Source organism: Rissa tridactyla, chromosome 3 (assembly GCF_028500815.1).
Source record: "Rissa tridactyla isolate bRisTri1 chromosome 3, bRisTri1.patW.cur.20221130, whole genome shotgun sequence".
In the NCBI taxonomy this organism is placed as follows: domain Eukaryota; kingdom Metazoa; phylum Chordata; class Aves; order Charadriiformes; family Laridae; genus Rissa; species Rissa tridactyla.
In genome coordinates this window covers 9929306-9946814 of record NC_071468.1, presented here as the reverse complement: position 1 = coordinate 9946814, position 17509 = coordinate 9929306, and the positions used below count along the sequence as shown (strand labels likewise).

General features: G+C 52.8%; 1 protein-coding gene across 3 annotated transcripts in view; it reads left to right on the top strand.

Moving 5' to 3' along the window:
* The window catches only part of LOC128906972 (cullin-9-like), a 34736-nt gene that overhangs the window by 3078 nt on the left and 14149 nt on the right, over positions 1-17509 (top strand). For 2 of the 3 annotated variants that reach the window (XM_054195181.1, XM_054195183.1), the window contains exons 4-20: positions 760-914; positions 1266-1799; positions 9789-9927; positions 11672-11862; positions 12371-12749; positions 12969-13164; positions 13474-13681; positions 13790-13983; positions 14131-14348; positions 14432-14663; positions 15027-15132; positions 15338-15568; positions 15734-15824; positions 15909-16080; positions 16290-16395; positions 16793-16888; positions 16974-17149. In XM_054195181.1, the coding sequence (XP_054051156.1) occupies positions 760-914; positions 1266-1799; positions 9789-9927; positions 11672-11862; positions 12371-12749; positions 12969-13164; positions 13474-13681; positions 13790-13983; positions 14131-14348; positions 14432-14663; positions 15027-15132; positions 15338-15568; positions 15734-15824; positions 15909-16080; positions 16290-16395; positions 16793-16888; positions 16974-17149 (3424 nt within the window). The remainder of the gene's footprint in view (positions 1-759; positions 915-1265; positions 1800-9788; positions 9928-11671; positions 11863-12370; positions 12750-12968; positions 13165-13473; positions 13682-13789; positions 13984-14130; positions 14349-14431; positions 14664-15026; positions 15133-15337; positions 15569-15733; positions 15825-15908; positions 16081-16289; positions 16396-16792; positions 16889-16973; positions 17150-17509) is intronic. The other variant, XM_054195182.1, reaches the window with a different exon arrangement.

The following is a 17509-nucleotide window of genomic DNA, read 5'->3' as shown; positions in this document are numbered from 1 at the left end:
GTGCCAGCCCTTTTGTAGGTGTGGGATGCCCGGGAAGCGGTGTGTCCTGGGGCTTGTTGTCAAAAGGGGAAGAATCAGACTGGAGCTTCCAAGTGGCTCCTTGGTCATAGTTGTCTGAGGTGCTCTAAGGCTTGGGAGCCCTTTCCCTGGTGGCTTCCCGAGCTGGGATGCTGATTAACTGTTAGGAGGACTTGTGCCGAGGGGCTTGGCAGAGTGTTGGGGTGCCTCTGCTGGACGCTGTCAGTTAGAAAGGCTTTGGCCTGTTTTTGGCAGGGAGCCTTTCCTCAGGTCCTGGTGGGCAGAGGCCTGGTCCTCACCCAGTCCTCTCGTTTGAGAGGAGCTGCCATGGCTTGGAAGTGCCTGATGAGGCTTGGGTGCACCGGGAAGGTTGCTAGCGGTGGCGTGTCCCACAGGAGATCTGGCTTTCCTTGACCTAGTGCCCAAGTTCACGTGTGTCTCCAGTGGGGCAGGTGGGGGGCTGATTCAGCTTAAAACTTAACTTTTTTCTTCCCTGGAACCCTCTTCTGGAGTCAGTTATTTGGGGTTGCTGCTTTGGGGGAGTCTTGCAGCTTTAGGGGTGGAAAAATGCAGTGTTATTCAGTGGAGCAAAATGTTGCCAGTCCAGATTAAAGGACAGAACATGGTTCTAGGTTACACTGAGCAGCGAAGCTGTTCCTTGCCTGCAAGTCTGTCTCACCCAGGGAAGGTGGGGTGAGAGTTGTCTTCAGGGGACCCGAAACATTTCTGTTGTCGTTGCAGGGAGCCGAGCCTATGTCCTCCTGTCCCTGAGCCAGCAGGATGGCATCGAGCAGCACGTAGACTTTGACGGTCGCTACACCTTGCTGGAGCTGTTTGCTGAGATGATGTCTTCTGAAGAGCACTGCATGTCCTTTGAGGGGATTCACCTTCCCCAGGTAGTGTCAGGCCCTGCCAGCCTGTGGGCTTTAGGGGTCAGGAGGGGTGAGAGTGGGGTGCCAGAGCTGGTGTCCGTGTTTGGGACAGGAGTGGGCAGCTGAGCAGGACTGGGTATTGGGAGAGCTGGCAGAGGATCTGGAGCTGGCTTTTGAGGCTGGGGGGTGGTGGAGAGGCACGTGGAGAGCCTTGTCTCTGAGCAGGGAGACGAGGGTGGGCTGAGAGGTCTCTGCTGCTGCCTGCTGCTCCAGAGCTGTCACAGGAGCCTGGCTGTGGATGAGCTGGTGGCTTGGAGGGAGCTGGGGGCTGGAGGTGTTCTGCAGGCTGGAGTCTGATGGCTGTGCTTGTTGCAGATCCCTGGGAAGCTACTGTTCATCCTGGTGAAGCACTACCTGTGTGTCACTGCTCTCATGGACAAGCTCAGCAGTGGCGTGGAGCCGGGAAGGGAGCAGACGAGCTGCGCTGTGCCCAGCCTGCTCACTGAGGAGAGGAGCCGCATGAAGCAGGAGTTTGAGTTCAGCATGGCTATGGCAAATCTCATCTTGGAGCTGGTGCACGTGATGGGCTGGGACCACAGCCACAAGCCAGAGCTGCTGCCCCAGCAGGAGCTGCGGCCCCGCACTGCCCACTCCATCTTCCAGCCCAAAACCCAAGCCTGCACTACTGCCCAAATGCCTGTGCTCGCTTCAAATCAAGTTCCCCACAAAAAACAAGGTCGTGCCTTCCTCACCCCATCAGACTTTGCAGACCGCAGTGGCTATGTGGAGTACTTACAGGCAAACCTGGTGCGCGGCATGAAGGTGCGCTTGCTGGAGGACTTTGGTGATGTTAAAGCTGGGGAGGAAGGCGAGTTTCTTCAGAGCACTAATAGCAAGCACACTGTGCAGGTAGGTCACTAGTGAAAGCAGTCTGGCTGGGATGGCAGAGGGGGTGACTGATGATTTCCTAACGATGTCTTCATGTGCAGGAAGTTGGACAATAGATATATCATGATTAGGACACTTTCTACATCTGTCCTAGCGAAGAAGTCACCTTTCAGAGCTGGAGTTCCAGGTCCTGAGGAAAGCTAGTCTGGTTTAGTTCGGGGTGTCCTGCTAAGGCAGATGGCTATATCCTGCCTTCCAGGAACAGTCCCTAGCCCTGGTTTGATCTTGGGGTGGGGGGACACCAGGCTAACTGTCACAAATGAGTAACACAGCAAAAGGTCCTTGAAGGTCTTAAGCCTTGGCAAGTGAGCGACAGTACTTACAGCATAGCATTGTTCTCACTGGGTCGGACACAGCCTACATGACTGTTTCTTTTGATCTGTGAGTATATGCCAGGGTCTGTTTGCCTTTAAAAATACCCTTTGGCTGAGTAGACCTTAAATGAGAGTTTGGGTTAAAAAGAGCTGTTAAAGCTGCATATTTGCAGTTGAGTTGCTAAGTTTTTGCCAAAGATAGGGAAAAGGCCTCAATATTTGAGGAAGGGGGGTAATAGAATAGTTTGGGTTGGAAGGGACCTTTAAAGGTCATCTAGTCCAGCGTCCCTGTAATCAGCTGAGCGCCCTGTCCAGCCTGACCTTGAATGTTTCCAGGTGGCATCTACCACCTCTCTGGGCAACCTGTTCCAGTGTTTCACCACTCCCATTGTAAAGAATTTCTTCGTTATGTCCAATCTGAATCTACTCTCTTTCAGTTTAAAACCATTACCCCTTGTCCTATTGCAACAGGCCCTACTAAAAATAATCTGTCCCCATCTTTCTTATGAGCCCCCTTTAAGTATTGAGAGGCCGCTATAAGGTCTCCCTGGAGCTTTCTCTTCTCCAGCCTAAACAACCCAACTCTTAGCCTGTCCTCATTGGAGAGGTGCTCCAGCCCTCTAGTGATTTTTGTGGCCCTCCTCTGGACCCACTCCAACAGGTCTGTGTCTTTCCAGTACAGAAGACTTCAGAGCTGGATGCAGGTGGGGTCTCACCAGAGTGCAGTAGAGGGGCAAAATCACCTCCCAGGCACTGCTGGCCCCGCTGCTTTTGATGCAGCCCAGGATACAGTTGGCTTTCTGGGCTGTGAGCACACGTTGCTGGCTCATGTCCAGCTTTTCATTCACCAGTACTCCCAAGTCCTTCTCTGCAGGGCTGCTATCAATCCCTTCATCCCTCAGCCTGTATTGATATTGCGGGGTGTCCCAACCCAGGTGCAGGACCTTGCACTTGGCCTTGTTGAACCTCATGAAGTTTCACATAAGCCCACTTCTAGAGCTTGTCCAGGCCCCTCGGGAGGGCATCCTGTCTCTCAGGCATGTCAACTGCATCGCTTAGCTTGGTGTTGTCTGCAAGCTTGCTGAGGGTGTCACGTCCCACTCAGCAAAGAGGTGGGGTAAGTGACTTCAGATTTGTAAATTCTCAACGGCACGGACTAAGGTGAGATAAATCTCAAGGTCCATATACGAACATTTATTAGCTTACCAAAATGGTTAGTATGGGTCTTAACAAGTCCACAATAATTGGTTAGGTATATAACAAATTATGGCAAATGGTGAGGTATGCGTCGTGATACTTAACAACAGGTATAGGACGATTTATGGCAAGCGGTACTTAAGGTCGTACTTAAGGTCGTTACTTAACAACTCTCTTACTTAACAATTCTAAGAGAAAAGGGAAACTGAGGGATAGAGAAAGGAAAAGACAGAGAAAAAGATGGAGATAAAGAGATCACCGGTCCTGGTTCCAGCGTCTTTTTCGGGGAATCTTCCCAGGCATAATCTTCTTCTTTCTTGGAAGAATCTTCCCAGGTACGGTCTTCTTTCTTGGGAAGAATCTTCCCAGGCACTGTCGTCTTCTTTTGTTGTTTCTTTGTTTTTCCCTAGGGGCACTTATTTTCCCTTTTTATGTTTGCTGAATTAGCACGGTCCACCCCCCTTGCTGAGGACAGCCTTGTCTCGGGTTTCTCCCTTCTCCCAGGTGAGGTGTAGCATGATTTGGGTGGAGAGATGAGTGCCATAGTCATACGTGTTTAGCATGATCTCTATGATCTTCATTAGCATAGCCAGGGGTGTGCGCTTTCGTATGCATTTTGTGGATAATGAAGCAAAGGTCACTTATCGGACACAATGGCCTTGAGAACTGAGAACTAGCAAGCTCAACACACGAGTGGCAGAACTATCCTGTCTTCACAAGACTGTTCTCCCACACTTTCAGGCGCCAGAAGCGTTAGCCTTATCAATTCTTTGAAAGCCAGGCCTGCATTATTTATTTCCTTGTGAGTGTTTGAGGCATTCCATTGAAGGCTTCGAGGGCCTTCTGGCCCTCGTCAGGGCATTTACAATCCGTCTCTTACAGAGGGTGAACTCGACTGTCTGTGTCATTGATGAAGACATTAAACAGTACTGGTCCCAGTACGGATCTCTGAAGGACACCACTTGTCACCAGTCTCCATCTGGACATTGAGCTGTTGACCACTACTCTTTGCATGTGACCTTCCAGCCAATTCCTCATCCACCAAACAGTCCATCCATCAAATCCGTATCTCTCCAATTTAGAGAGAAGGGTGTTGTGGGGGACCATGTTAAAAGTCTTACAGAAGTCCAGATAGGTGACATCAGTAGCTCTTCCCTTGTCCATTGATGTAGTCACTCCATCATAGAAGGACACTAGATTGGTTAGGCCAGGCTTGCCCTTGGTGAAGCCATGCTGGCTGTCTCGAATTGCCTCCGTGTCCTCCATGTACCTTAGCATAGCTTCTAGGAGAGGCTGTTCCATGATCTTCACAGGCATAGCGGTGAGGCTGACAGGTCGGTAGTTCCCAGGGTCCTTCTCTCTACCTCTTTTAAAGATGGGTGCAATATTTCCCTTTTTCCAGTCACTGGGGACTTTTCCTGACTGCTGTGACCTTTCAAATATGATGAAGAGTGGCTTGGCAACTACATCAGCCAATTCCCGCAAGACTCTGTGATGCATTTTGTCAGGATGTCGCTGTCCCCTGATACCTGCCCTGCTTCCACTGCATGTGCATTCCATTTCCTTCTTGCCCCTTAGTTTCACCAGCAGGTCATGATTCATCCATGGCGGTCTCTTGCCTTCTTTTCCTGATTTCTTACACATGGAGATCGAGAGCTCTTGGACTCTGTGGAAAGCATCCTTAAAGATCTGCCAGCTTTGTTCTGCTCCTTTTTTCCTGAGTGAGTTTTCTGAGGGAGTCCCATTAACTAACTCCTTGAACAGCTGGAAGCTTGCTTTGCCAAAATTCAGGGTCCTGACTTTACTCTTTGCTTGTCCCATATCCCTCAGGACTGTGAACTCCATCAGTGCACGATCGCTTCAGACCAGGCTGCCTCCAGTCTTAACGTCTGTGATTAGCTCACTTGTGTTGGTGACCAGCAGGTCCAGTATCTCATTCCCTCTGGTAGGGCTGTCTATTACCTGGCTTAATAAGTTATCCTAAGCACTGCAGGAGTCTCCTGGATTGCCTACAGCTGTGCCACTTTTCCAGCAGATGTCAGTGCTGTTGAAGTTCTGCAGTGGGAAGAGAGAGCCCGCGAGTGCAATCCCTCCTGTAGCTGCAGTAAGAAGACTTTGTCAATAGGCTCCCCTTGATGGGGGAGACTGTAGTAAACACAAACCACAAGGTTCCCTTTGGTGGCTCGGTCTCTAATTCTTGGCCTAAGGCATTCAGCTCTTGCCGCTCCCAGAACATCCTGCTAGTGTCAGTGCTGAAGCAGCAGGGCTTGCACTCAGGCCTGGGAGTGGGAGAGCATTTTAAGTGCTGTTCTAGACTTTTTGCGGGCATGGGGGGAGGTGTTTGCTCCTGCTTAGACCTTTTTCTTGAGACTTTCTTCTCAGTCCTGAAGGCTCGGCATGTTCAGTGAGAGCTGAGATTTTGTTTTGACTGTGCAGCATGGAGCTGGTGGCCTTTGTGCATCACTCTAATCTATGTATGGTTATTTCTGCAAGCTGTCTGCTGATCTTGCACTTTGTCTATGCTTTTGAGCTTCCCAAACACTGCAGCTAGAGACGCGATTTCTGTTCTCTTAAAAATCAAGCTTTAGCTGGCTGTCATCCACAGATAAGAAGGCTGTCTCTGCTTGTGTCCTCTGCTCAGTCCAGGATTGTGTCAGCTGCAAACAGGGCTATAATTCAGTTCATTAGATATTAAATTGAGATAGTAACCAGGAAAATGAGAAACTGTAACCACTGCACACATTTTAATGTGTGAAAGTCTGGGTTTGTCAGTTTTGTTTTGTTTCGTTTTGTTTTCTCTCCCACAAGTAATTTGCAGAAGCGCATGCTTTCATTTTGCAGGTGATAAATAAGGAGCCTGAGGCCACTTCAGTTGGTCATAGCTGTACTTCAGGTGCCACCTAAACCTATGCTGAAAGGCTTTCCTACTTCAAGCTGATTTCTGCGGATATAGATGGCCTGTGAATACACTTAAGTGTCATGCTAGTGCAAAGCTCTGTGTTGCTGATATTCAAAAATCAGTAGCTGAAAAGCCTCGCTCTGCTATCTGTAGAAATGCATGACTTCCTAATGCTCTTTCTAAATCTCTCTTGCTGTAACTTAGTTCATTACCAGCCTTTCCAGAGAGGAGGTAAAGAATTTGACGTTACTTTCTGCATGTTTGAAGACTATCTCCTTCAAATCTACTTTTAGCTTTTGTTAAGCACAAGATTCTCTAGCCTTCCTGTACCCATTCTCCTGTAGCCCGTTTTATTTTGTGTAACGCCATTGTTTTCATTTATAGCCAATTTAGCCAATTAAGAGCACTGACTGACTTCTTTTCTCCTGTTGTCTCTCTTTGCTTTCTTGTGCACGGGGAAATTGTGTGAATATTCTTTTGGCTTTTTTCCTCAGCCAGTTGCAGGCTGCTTCCTTCTGACACCCTTCTTCTTGTTCAGTGAGAACTCATTTTAGGATGAATTTTTCCAATCAACTTTCAGTAACTTTAACTTAACTCGGGTCCAGGCTCCTTAACTGCCTTCTAGTTTTGGAGCACTTCTTGCAGATGTAATTTAAACCGGCAGCTTAAAATGCTCTGAAATGTGCGTATGCAAGAAGGATGCTTTCAGCCTTACCTGCTTGTTTGGTGGTGGGTGTCACCGCTGTGTGCTTGTGTTGGGAGAGCATAACTGTTAAGGCAGCACGTGCTGTGCAAATATGGCTTGCCCATCTTACGTGCGCTTTCTTCTAGTCCCATTCTTTCCCCTTCACACTCCTAAGTTCTTGGGTCCTGTTGAGCACATTTCTTTACTTAATCATTTTCTTCTCTGGTTTAATAATTTACTGTGTGATGCCCTCTGCTTTACTGAAGTTGGCAATTGAAATAAATGATTATTTTTTTTTTTAATCAGTTACTTCAGCAAAGAAAGCTAATGTCAGAATTGTCAAATGTCAATTTGTCAGAACTGAAACTGAAAGCAGGTTTACCCATTAATTCAAATGTAGTGTTTATCTTGAACACCTTCAGTTGTTCTTTCCACTAAAATATGCTTTAAAGGGTTGCATACTACTGAAGTCAAAGTAGTGAAGCTGTAGTAATGATTTTTTTTTTTTTTCTCAAATTAGAAGCGCTGGCTTTAGTGTTTTTTCAGTTACATGGACACACCACTGAATAACTTCAATCCTTCCCGCTTTACAACTGTGCTTCTGGCAGATTACTTGGCGTGTCTTTCATCTCTGTCCTCCAAACTGAATTTTGCTTCTCTCTCCATTGTGGCAACTTCTGGATTTGTATCCCTCTACGCATTATCAGTTTGCTTTGCTTTCTGTTGTGTTTACTCAATATTCAAATAAAATACTCTTCTAGTTTTGGACCACGCATAGGGGATTTTTCATTGCAGGCCCCCTCAACTGAATAACTGCTTTGCATCTTATTTTTAAGTGGTTGATAAACCTTTTGTCTTTTATAACCTGGTCTGTAAAGATAAATTGCAAAGGGAATATGTTTCCTACTGATTCTGTCTTTTTCCTTGTGCTCCTTGATTTCTGAAATCTGTGTTTTTCTAAAATTCTGTTTTCTATTTCTTATAATCTTGTACTTGCTTTTATTCTTAATCTAACTGGACACTTGGAAAGAGCACCAAGATCCTTTCACATTTTTTTCCTATTGACTGTGATATAAATTTCAGAGGAATTTTTTATTCACCGTTGAGTTCAAGTATATTGTTAACTTCCATTCCCTTTGTCCAGTTGGTCCCTTGGGTTTCTTCTCCGGTCTATTTTTCTGTTTAATTAGGTTGAATGAACTTACAATTGCTCCATCCGGGCTTATTTTCAATAACAGTTTTCTGTAAGGCTGACACTACTGGCAAAACCAGATCTAAAAGGTAATAAATATTCAGTGAAGTAGTTTGTTGGCTGTTATATTTGGAGGTACCTAATTTCTGCCACTGTTAGAGTTCCTTGCCTTCCAGTCTGTCTAGGAAGTTGGGAATATGCATGCAGTCTTTGTGAGTGTTAATTTTTGCCCTGTTCTTTGTGTTCATATCCATGTACGCGGCTGTAGCAGTTCCCCAGAGCTATGTGAGAAACTTGTGAGTCAAACCATTCAATGAGGGTTTTTTCCACAGGGAGATACCAGCAATTTGACATCTCAAAAACATCCTTGTAATGACATCTCTTGATCATCGTTGCTTTTCTGGGCCTTTGTCATCAGTCTCTCTTTGAAGGGAAACTTGATTTTTATCTCTGTTCCTCTTTCTTATCTTGTGTATCACACTTGCTTTATGTTGACAGCTTATCTGCTGATGACTGTTGAGTTCAAGTTACAAGAACTGCCTGAACATCCTGCCTGAGGCTCGCTGTTAGTCTTCTGCGTGCAAAATGCACGTTCATGATGCATTTTTTTGATTTGGGCCAGTTCATCATGAGTGTTTCTCCTGCCTCCTCTCATCTTCCCTTTGTTGCTGTGCTTTCTTTTGCTTTCTTTGCCTCTCCAAAGAAAAAGTTCCACTGTTGTGCCTGGTCCTTCAGTCATATCTTTCCATGACTCCTTTGAGATGATATTTGGTACGTAACCAGTTTGCATCAGGAATTCTTTGAAGACTTATCGATGGTGTGTGTAGAGTTTAACTCAGTCTCCTTTCATATAATGCTTTCTTAAAGCCTCTCAGCATCTTACCTCTTTAGCTCTCTGGCACAATGGAGTCCTAGTAGTACTGGTGTAAGTCCAAAAGAGCTCAGTGAATCAGGGTACCCATATGTTTTTCTGCTGTTTTTTTTAAAGTTACTGACTTTGTTGTATGTGCTGTTGCTGGGTCCTCCTTCTGCTCGGAAGATTAAATGTAAAACTACAGTATGGGAAGCCATAAAAAAAAATTCCTTTGATTTCAGAGGCAACTTGAACAAAGCACAGGAAACAGTTGCCTCCTTTGAGACACACTTGTCAGGAACCCAAAACCTGGAATGACCAAGGTATAAAAGTATAACCAAGAGAAGGTAAAATCAGAGTAGGAAAAGTAGTTTTCTTTACATTTGCAGTCACCAGGTGGTTTGTGCCTCAAGACCCTTCATATACAGTTCATCTGCCTCAAGGTAGTGTTGGTTAAGTTCTTCCTTTGTATGCAAGGCACCTGCTGCTGGGCACTTCTGAAGCAGGAATGCTCTAACTAGATGCACTCCTTTCCCCGCTGCTGAGCTAGCTGAGATCTGTAGTGGTTGCAGGCAAAGCTGGTGTTTTTTAAAATAAAGATCCAGCTGTAACCAGGGGAACAAGTTAATAAAGATGGTATTCTTAAAAATGAGACAATGTGCGTGTTGAAATCTGTATATGAATTAGGTGGTCTTCTACTTGAACAGTACTTGCTATCATCTCCATGCTTTTGGGAAATAGGAGGACAAATGTAGCATGAGGATTGAATGAGTGAGCAAATCTGACCATTTTGATCTGTTTCACCCACAGGTTTTATGGCAGTCAGCAGGCCAGATCTACTGGATGCGTTGGCACATGTTGGAGATTATTGGCTTTGGAGACCAGTGGGAAGATCCTGCTACTCAGGAAAAAGAATATAGTTTGATAGAGAATGTTAATCTAGACACAGGTGAGATTACGTGCTGCATGTGGGTGGCTATATCATCTCTTTCCGATTCTGCTGTGGTGTATTTTTGAGCGGTAAACTTCATATGACTAGGCATATAGGACCATATAGAGCTGGTTAAGTAATTACATGGCTTGTGGTTGCATGGAGTATTTTTGAATCCTAGGCTTTTGTCAGGATATAATAAAAGTCATGATATAGAAAGCATAAAGTTTGATTTAAACTGTGACTGTCAAAAAACGCGTGTTTGAATTAACAGAACAAACTGGCAAAATAAGAATGTAGGGTCTCTCTAAGATGAAGCTGCTTTAGGGACACTCGGATCCCCTTAAATAAGTGATGTGGGTTTTTAAAAGCATCAACATGCCAACAATTTGTTTAACTTCATACTGCTGAGTTTTGGGCAAGGTGAGCATTAAATGCACCGTTTTCATAAAATGTGTGCAGAATCTCCTAGAATCCTTTGACCTGACCCTTGTACTGGGGGAAGATAAAAGGGAAAATTCACACTTCAGATACTCCTTTCTTGTTCAGTGTCTGACGTGACTCTGGCCAGGGAAACCTGTTAAAGTAGCTCTTTTTTCACGTCCGTGATCTTGTAGGACATCTTTTGGGTAGATTGATTTGGATTTAACTGCTGCAAGAGACAGAATATACATGAGATGAGCAGTTAATTTTCCACTTTAAAAAAATTCTTATTGCCGGTTGAAAAGATGGCTTCTTTAGTGGCTTCTGCCTCTGGTAACTATAGATTTAACTGCATGCAGTTTCAAATGGCTAGGTTAAAACAAACTTGGTTAGACTTTGCCTTTTTTCTCGGTCTCTCTGATTTTGGTAGAAAATCATGGGCTCTGTTTTACTTCTGTGTAAAACTCTTTACAGTCATCATATCTCACACAGACATTGAATTCAAAAAGTAGATGCTTTCTGCTTTGGATCTTGACAGTTGGATAAATTAACTCACGTTGACTGACTGTTGGTAATCAGCTGCGTACATAGCTGCTCTTACCAGGCCTCAGCCTCTTCCAGTGAGTTTGGCCCTTTTCTGTTGACTCTTGAGGTGGTGAAATGTCTCCCATCTTGCATTTGCAGAAAAAACCTGCAAGTTATTGCTTAGCAGATATTAGCAAGTGTTGATTCAGCTCTTATTTCTAAATTACCTTGAGAATATCTAACGTACATAACAGATTATGTTTCTTCATTTTGGATGCATTAGCTAAAAGGAGTGTGATAACTGTGCAGTCTTGTTTTTCTTTTGCCTGTAAGTATTTGCCTTGTTAGCCAGCAGGAGGCGTTTAGAAAACAGAGAAGCTCATGGCAGAGCTAACTTCCTATCCTGGGCCAGCTGTTTCCCCTTCTGCAGCTGGACGCTGGCACTGTGGGTTCTGCTGGTGCTGGGTGTCCGAGTGCGTTGCTGGTCCAGGCACGGGGGGAACAGGTTGGGGGAGCAGTGAGCTAGAGGTGTCTGTTTTGAGCGTGTGCTTTTTCTGTTCTATAGCCCAAAGAGGTTCAAGTGAAGACGGTAATCCCCATCTCTAGAGCTTCTGGGGTCTCCTCCCAGCATGTTCCCCCAGTCTCGCTGCCCTCCTGTCACCTCCCTTTCCCACAGCAGGCTGTGGGGCACTGGGGACCTCTTCTGCCCAGATGGTCCGCATGAGCTCTTTCCCTGGGGAACGTGGGGTGTGCAGCAGAGGAGGGGGGAAATGGCAGAGCTGACAGTGCCCTTCCTTGCTCTGCTCTCCTGCAGTTGCGCAGCCGTTTTTCTGCAAGCCCTTTGGAGGGCTGTACTCCCTGCCTTACCTGGGGGAGCAGCCGACCAAGGCTGCAGAGGCCCTGAGCCGTGCCGAGTGGTGGGAGCTGCTCTTCTTTGTGAAGAAGCTGGAAGCGCAGGAGCAGAAAGAGATCACCTGCCTCATCCAGCAGGACCGGGGAGAGCAGGTATGGGCCAGAGCCTGCAGCGGGGAAACGAGAGGAGGGAGAACGTTAGGGAAGGGACCGGGCCCGGACGAGGAGACGGCAAGTGTGAGCTGTGCAGGGGCAGAAATGGGTCTGAGCTGTGTGTGCAGCCTGAGTGGGGCAGAAATGGGTCTGAAATGTGAGGGTGAGTGGGGGATGGCAAAAGCGCGGGGAGCTGGGCACAGCAAAGGAGAGGTGGGAGGAAATGCAGCCTCCCATGACCCTGTAAGAGTGACTGTGTCCAGCAAGGTTTGGGTAGGCGAGCAAGCCCATGAGGTGATTTTGCCGGTCGCAGTTGGGTGGTGAATGCAGCTGGGAGGTCTGGGCTGGTGGTAGTTGGGTTGGGGACGGCCAGGGGAGGCTGGCACTGGTGAATGGCCCTGGGTGCCTCCGGCAGTGCAGGCTTTCTGTCTGTTCTGGCACTGGCTGTCACAAGGGGCTTGGGGTCTGTGGCACATCCGTGAGGGTTAACATGACCCCATCTGTCCAGCTGTCCGATGAAGAAGCCTTGATCCAGCTGTCAGTACCTGTGGAGCTGGCCCAGAAGGTGCTGGAGGTCTTGGAGAAGCGGTGCCAGGGCAGTGCTCAGCGTGACCTGCGCGGCTCCCACATCTACGCCAAATACTTCCTCAGTAAGGGGGCCGAGCAGGATGGCAGGGGGAGCACCGCAGTGTCCTCGGAGGGTGCTGTCTGCAAGAGCACTGTCTCTGAAGCCACAACAGCCAAGGCAGCAAAGGAAGACCTTTCTGCAGCCACAGTGCCTCTCCAAGCCCCCGCTGCAGCATCCAAGTCGGATTCCCAGCTGTTCAGCGAGCTCCTTGAGAGGGAAGGGCTGTTCTTCCCAGAGGTGACTGAGGAGCAGATCAAAGGTAAAGGCCTGCTGCGCGCTGGGGCACACGCACGGCGCTGGAGGCAGCTCTGTTGCCTCGAGGGAGGAAGGCTCTGGGCAGGGCATGGGAGGCCAGGTGCCCGGAGGTTGCCCGGGGAGGGGTCCTGTGGGTGCTGGGTTTGTGGGTGCATGGCACCCGGGAGTTTCTGGGGACGTTAGTGCTGCCCTGACGCCTGCGTCCCTGCCTTCCCCCCACCAGTGTTGGGCAGCTCCGAGGGGACGAGCGAGAGGGGCTCGCTGGCCAAGATTGCAGCCATGGTGGACGTGATCCGGAGCAGCAGCACAGAGGTTGGGCTGCGTTTAGCCGGGCTCAAGCACATCATGAAGATCCTGGAGGAGGAGCCCGAGCAGCAAGTCGGCAAAGCCCAGGGCAGGCTGGGGACCAGGAGTGTTGGGTGAGCCATGGGGTGCTGCGCACCCCTCCTGCTGGCCGGGGAGGGCTGTGTCAGCAGGGTGGGGGACAGTACTGGAGGTGGGAGTGTGGGAGGTGGCGCTGGAGGTGTGAAGGCCGGGATATCCCTGTGTGCTCAGCAAGAAGGGAGGTGTATCTTGTGTCCGTTTGTCCCAGGCAGGCTCATTCCTGGGGCTGAGCCAGCTGTGGTAGGGCCATGTGGGCAGGGAGAGGGTGGCTGGCAGGGCCCGGGGTGCCGGCATGCCAGCGGCAGTGGCAGGAGGCTCCTCCTGAGGCGTCCTTTCCCATGCAGGGAGAAGCTGGTGAATGTGGCAGTGGAGCTGCTGAGCACCGAGGTGGCAGAGAAGGCCCTGGTGGTGGTGACGCTGCGGCTGCTGGCCGTGTTCATGGCGAAGTACGACTGTCGCGTGCCGTTTGCCACGGAGGGGGGTGTGCGGGCTGTGCTGGCCTGCATGCAGCAGCACGCCTCCTCCGCCCTGGTGCAGCAGGCTGGCCTGGCAGTGAGTGTGGCAGAGGGGATGCCGTGGGCGGGCGGGCGGGCAGGGTGCAGGCTCACCCAGGTGTGGCGGAGGCGCCCGCTGCCCTCCTGACTGCTGTTGACCTTGCAGGCCCTGAAGGTGCTGGTGGGAGCTGTGTCCAGCGAGCCAGGAGGTGCCGGTGGGAAGCCCTTGCCCCTGAACCACGCCGACGCGCAGATGATGCGGGAGATCTTTGCCAGCATCGGCTCTGCCTCCAGCGAGGGCTCGGCAAGCCTGCTGAGTGCCATCCCTGCTGCCATGAGCACCATGCAGAGGGTCCCAGGGTAGGGGCAGAGTGAGGGCAGCGTCTGGGGGCGGGGGGACCCTCTGCGTGGCGGGGGGTGGGCAAGGCGGGCAGGCAGGCTTGTAGGTGCCGGGGAGGCTCCGTGCTTAGGGAAGGAAAGCGTCTCCACATCGCTGTGTCCCTGCAGGGGCTCCTCAGGCGTGCAGAACGGCTTGCTGGTGGTGAACATGCTGATGGACAGCCACCGGGGCCTGGCGGAGCAGCTGGTGAGCTGCGATCTCCCCACGGTGCTGCAGAGCTGCTGGTGGGACGGGCAGAGCACCGTCTGCCCTCACGCGATGCTGGCCCTCAGCGCCATCAACCGCCTCACGGAGCACCGGCTACCCCTGGGCCCGGAGATGGCAGGTAGCGTGCCACCCGCACCCGCTGCCATGCCACGGCCCCACGGCGAGTGCCTGGGCTGGGCCCATATGTCTTTGTCATGGCAGGCAGAGAGGCCCCGCTGGACCTGAGGGACATGCGGAGGCTTCTGGGCGGCCTGGGGGACGGCACCTTGTCCAAGGATGTGGTGGTGGCCCTGGAGCGGCAGCTCTGCAGTGAAGGCCCCGTCCCCTCTGGCGAGGTGGCCCAGCTGCTGCAGGACCCCCGGTGCTTCAGGCTGCTGCTGCGCAGCTTTGAGCTGCTGGGGGCGGAGAAGGCCGTGAGCCTGAGCATCCTCAGGTGGGTCCAGGGGGATTGGGTGGGGGTCTGGGGCCTCTGCAGCAGGTGTGTGAGTGCTGGTGGTGATGGTGGGGGGACGTGGCGCACGTTTGTGGCTCCTGGTGGGGCTGTTCTTCACCAGAGGCAGGGACAGGTGCACCCCAGCATGTATCAGCAGGTGCTGGTCGGTGTGTCCTGGGGTGCAGGGCCAGGGGGGACAGAGCATCACGTGCCTGGGTGGTGGTGGGGTTTAGAGGTGCCTGTGGAGCCTTGGCTCCCAGTCCCTGCGGGGTGCTGGCCATCCCAGTGGGGCAGGGAAGCAGGGCTGCCTCCGGCAGCGCTGTCTGTGTGCCCTGGTCTGAGTGGGCTCCCTCTGTGACGCAGGATCCTGAACAAGTTCCTGGACGGTTACCAGGAGGACGCGCTGCCCTGGCACGAGTGTGTGGAGCCCTGTTTGTCCTCCCTGAGTGCCCACAGCAGTGAGCGGGAGGTGAGGGGGAGCCGAGGTGCTGGGAGAGGTGGGCAGCGGCTGTCCCCTCTGTGGCCATGGCCGCATCCCGGTGGCTGGCGTGCCCGGCCGGGCCCTCGTGGGCGCTGCTGCGGTGTCGGGGTGGAGGGGATGGAGCGCTGCAGCATCCCACTGCTGGGGCCTGGGTTCCTGGCGCTGGCCCGGCCACTCACAGCTGCTTGCTCAGCAGGTGGTGCAGGAGGTCGTTGGCTTCCTGCACCGCCTGGCCACTGCCAGCAAGGACTGCGCGGTGGTGATGTGCCGCCTGGGCACCCGCGAGGCTCTGGCCAAAGCCCTGGACAAGCACAGCACGGCCCCGTCGCTGGCGCCAGCCCTGCTCGACCTGGTGATTGACTGTGAGAAGTACGCCAGTCTCTACAAGAAGCTGACGACCAGCATCTTGGCTGGCTGCATCCAGGTGGGCCTGGGGAGGTCCAGCTGCTCCGCGGCCCTGGGTCCTGGGGCTGTCCAGCTGTCCCCGTCACCGAGGGACAGCCTTCTGCTCTCTGCCTGCCGCAGCCCTGTGGTGGGCGAGGGGAGGAGGATCCAGGGCCCCCAGTAAGAGCCTCGCCCCATCCCATAGCTGGTCCTGGGGCAGATTGAGGAGCACCGCCGGAGCCACCGGCCCATCAGCATCCCCTTCTTTGATGTCTTTCTGCACAACCTGTGCCGAGGTGAGTGTGGGGAGCAGGAGCTGGACGCCAGTGCTTGGCATGTGCCGTCCTGGCAGCTGGCGGCTCCACGTGCTCTCCCCACAGGCTCCAGCGTGGAGGTGAAGGAGGACAAGTGCTGGGAGAAGGTGCAGGTCTCCTCCAACCCCCACCGTGCCAGCAAGCTCACGGACAGGAACCCCAAGACCTACTGGGAGTCGAACGGCAGCACCGGCTCCCACTTCATCACTGTCCACATGCAGTGTGGTGTGGTGATCAGGTGGGGCTGGGCCAGGAGGGCCGGGGGCCTTGGGGCCAGGAGGGCTGGGGGCTGTGCAGGGAGGAGAGGGCTTTGGGGATCTGTGCGGGCTCTGTCCCGGTGGTCGCCGTCCTGGGGGTTGCTGGGCGTGGGCAGCAGCGCATGGGGCTGGCAGGGGCCAGGCAGGGAGGTGGGGACTGCTGGGCAGCGGCGTGTTTGCTGCGCTGCAGGGAGATGAGCATGCTGGTGGCCAGCGAGGACTCCAGCTACATGCCGGCCCGTGTCGTGGTGCTGGGGGGAGACAGCCCTGCCGCCATCAGAACTGAGCTCAACGCGGTGAGTCTCGTAGGGGCTGCTCAGGCCATGGGGCCCCGCGGGAGCGGTGGGCTGGTCCGTGCCGTGTCCCGTGAAGGTCTCACCTTGGTGTGGGGCCCTGGGAGGTGCCCCCCGGGGAGGTGGGGATGGCAGGAGCTGTGCTGTGGGAGCCTCCTCCTGGCTGTAGGCAGCGGGTGCTGGAGACTTGGGCACGGGCAGCCCTGCAGCCCGGTCTGCGGCAGGCTGGTGTGCTGGGGCTGGGAGCCAGGAGTGGGGCCCTGGCGGGGGGTGCCCTGTGACTTCGTGGGGGCTGCTGGGGGGGGCAGAGGCCGTGGCTGTAGCGGGGGTGGCCAGGGGAGCATGCAGGGTGTCTGGCGCTCGCTGCCTGGCATGCTGAGGGCTCGCTGTCTGCTTGCAGGTGACCGTCCTGCCCTCGGACAGCAGAGTGATCCTGCTGGAGAACATGACCCGCTTCTGGCCCGTCATCCAGATCCGGGTGAAGCGGTGCCAGCAGGTAGGGGAGCAGGGGCTGGGCCAGGGCTGGCAGTGTGGGGCGCCAGGGCTGTGCCTGAGGAGCTGAGTGTCGCGCTCTCCCGTAGGGCGGCATTGACACACGTGTGCGTGGCATCGAGGTGCTGGGTCCCAAGCCCACTTTCTGGCCCATCTTCAAGGAGCAACTGTGCCGGCGGACGTTCCTCTCCTGCACTGCTCGGGCTCATGCCTGGTGCCAGGAGATCTGCCGGGACCGGGGGCAGCTGCTGCAGCTCTTTGGCAGGTGAGTTGTCTCCTGGCTGCGCCATCGCGTCCCTGGTGTGCCAGGGCCTGGGTGAAGGGTGACTGGGGGACTGCAGGGCCAGGAGAGGAGCAGCCGGGTGTCCTGCCTGGACAAGGAGGGGCCCTCGCTCCTCCCTGGCCACCAGCGGTCCCGGAGGGCCAGGGCCACCTTGGGGTCCCCCAGGTTTAAGCTGGGCACGTGGGTGCACAGGTAACCCACTAGAGAGGTGCCCCGCAGGGGACTGTACGTCCTGACCCGGCAGAGGTTGGTCAGGCACAGGTGGGATCTCGCGGCCGCAGGTGCCGCACAGCCCCCCAGTTTCTCGGGGGCAGGGGAGGGCCCCAAGGCCCAATGCGGGCA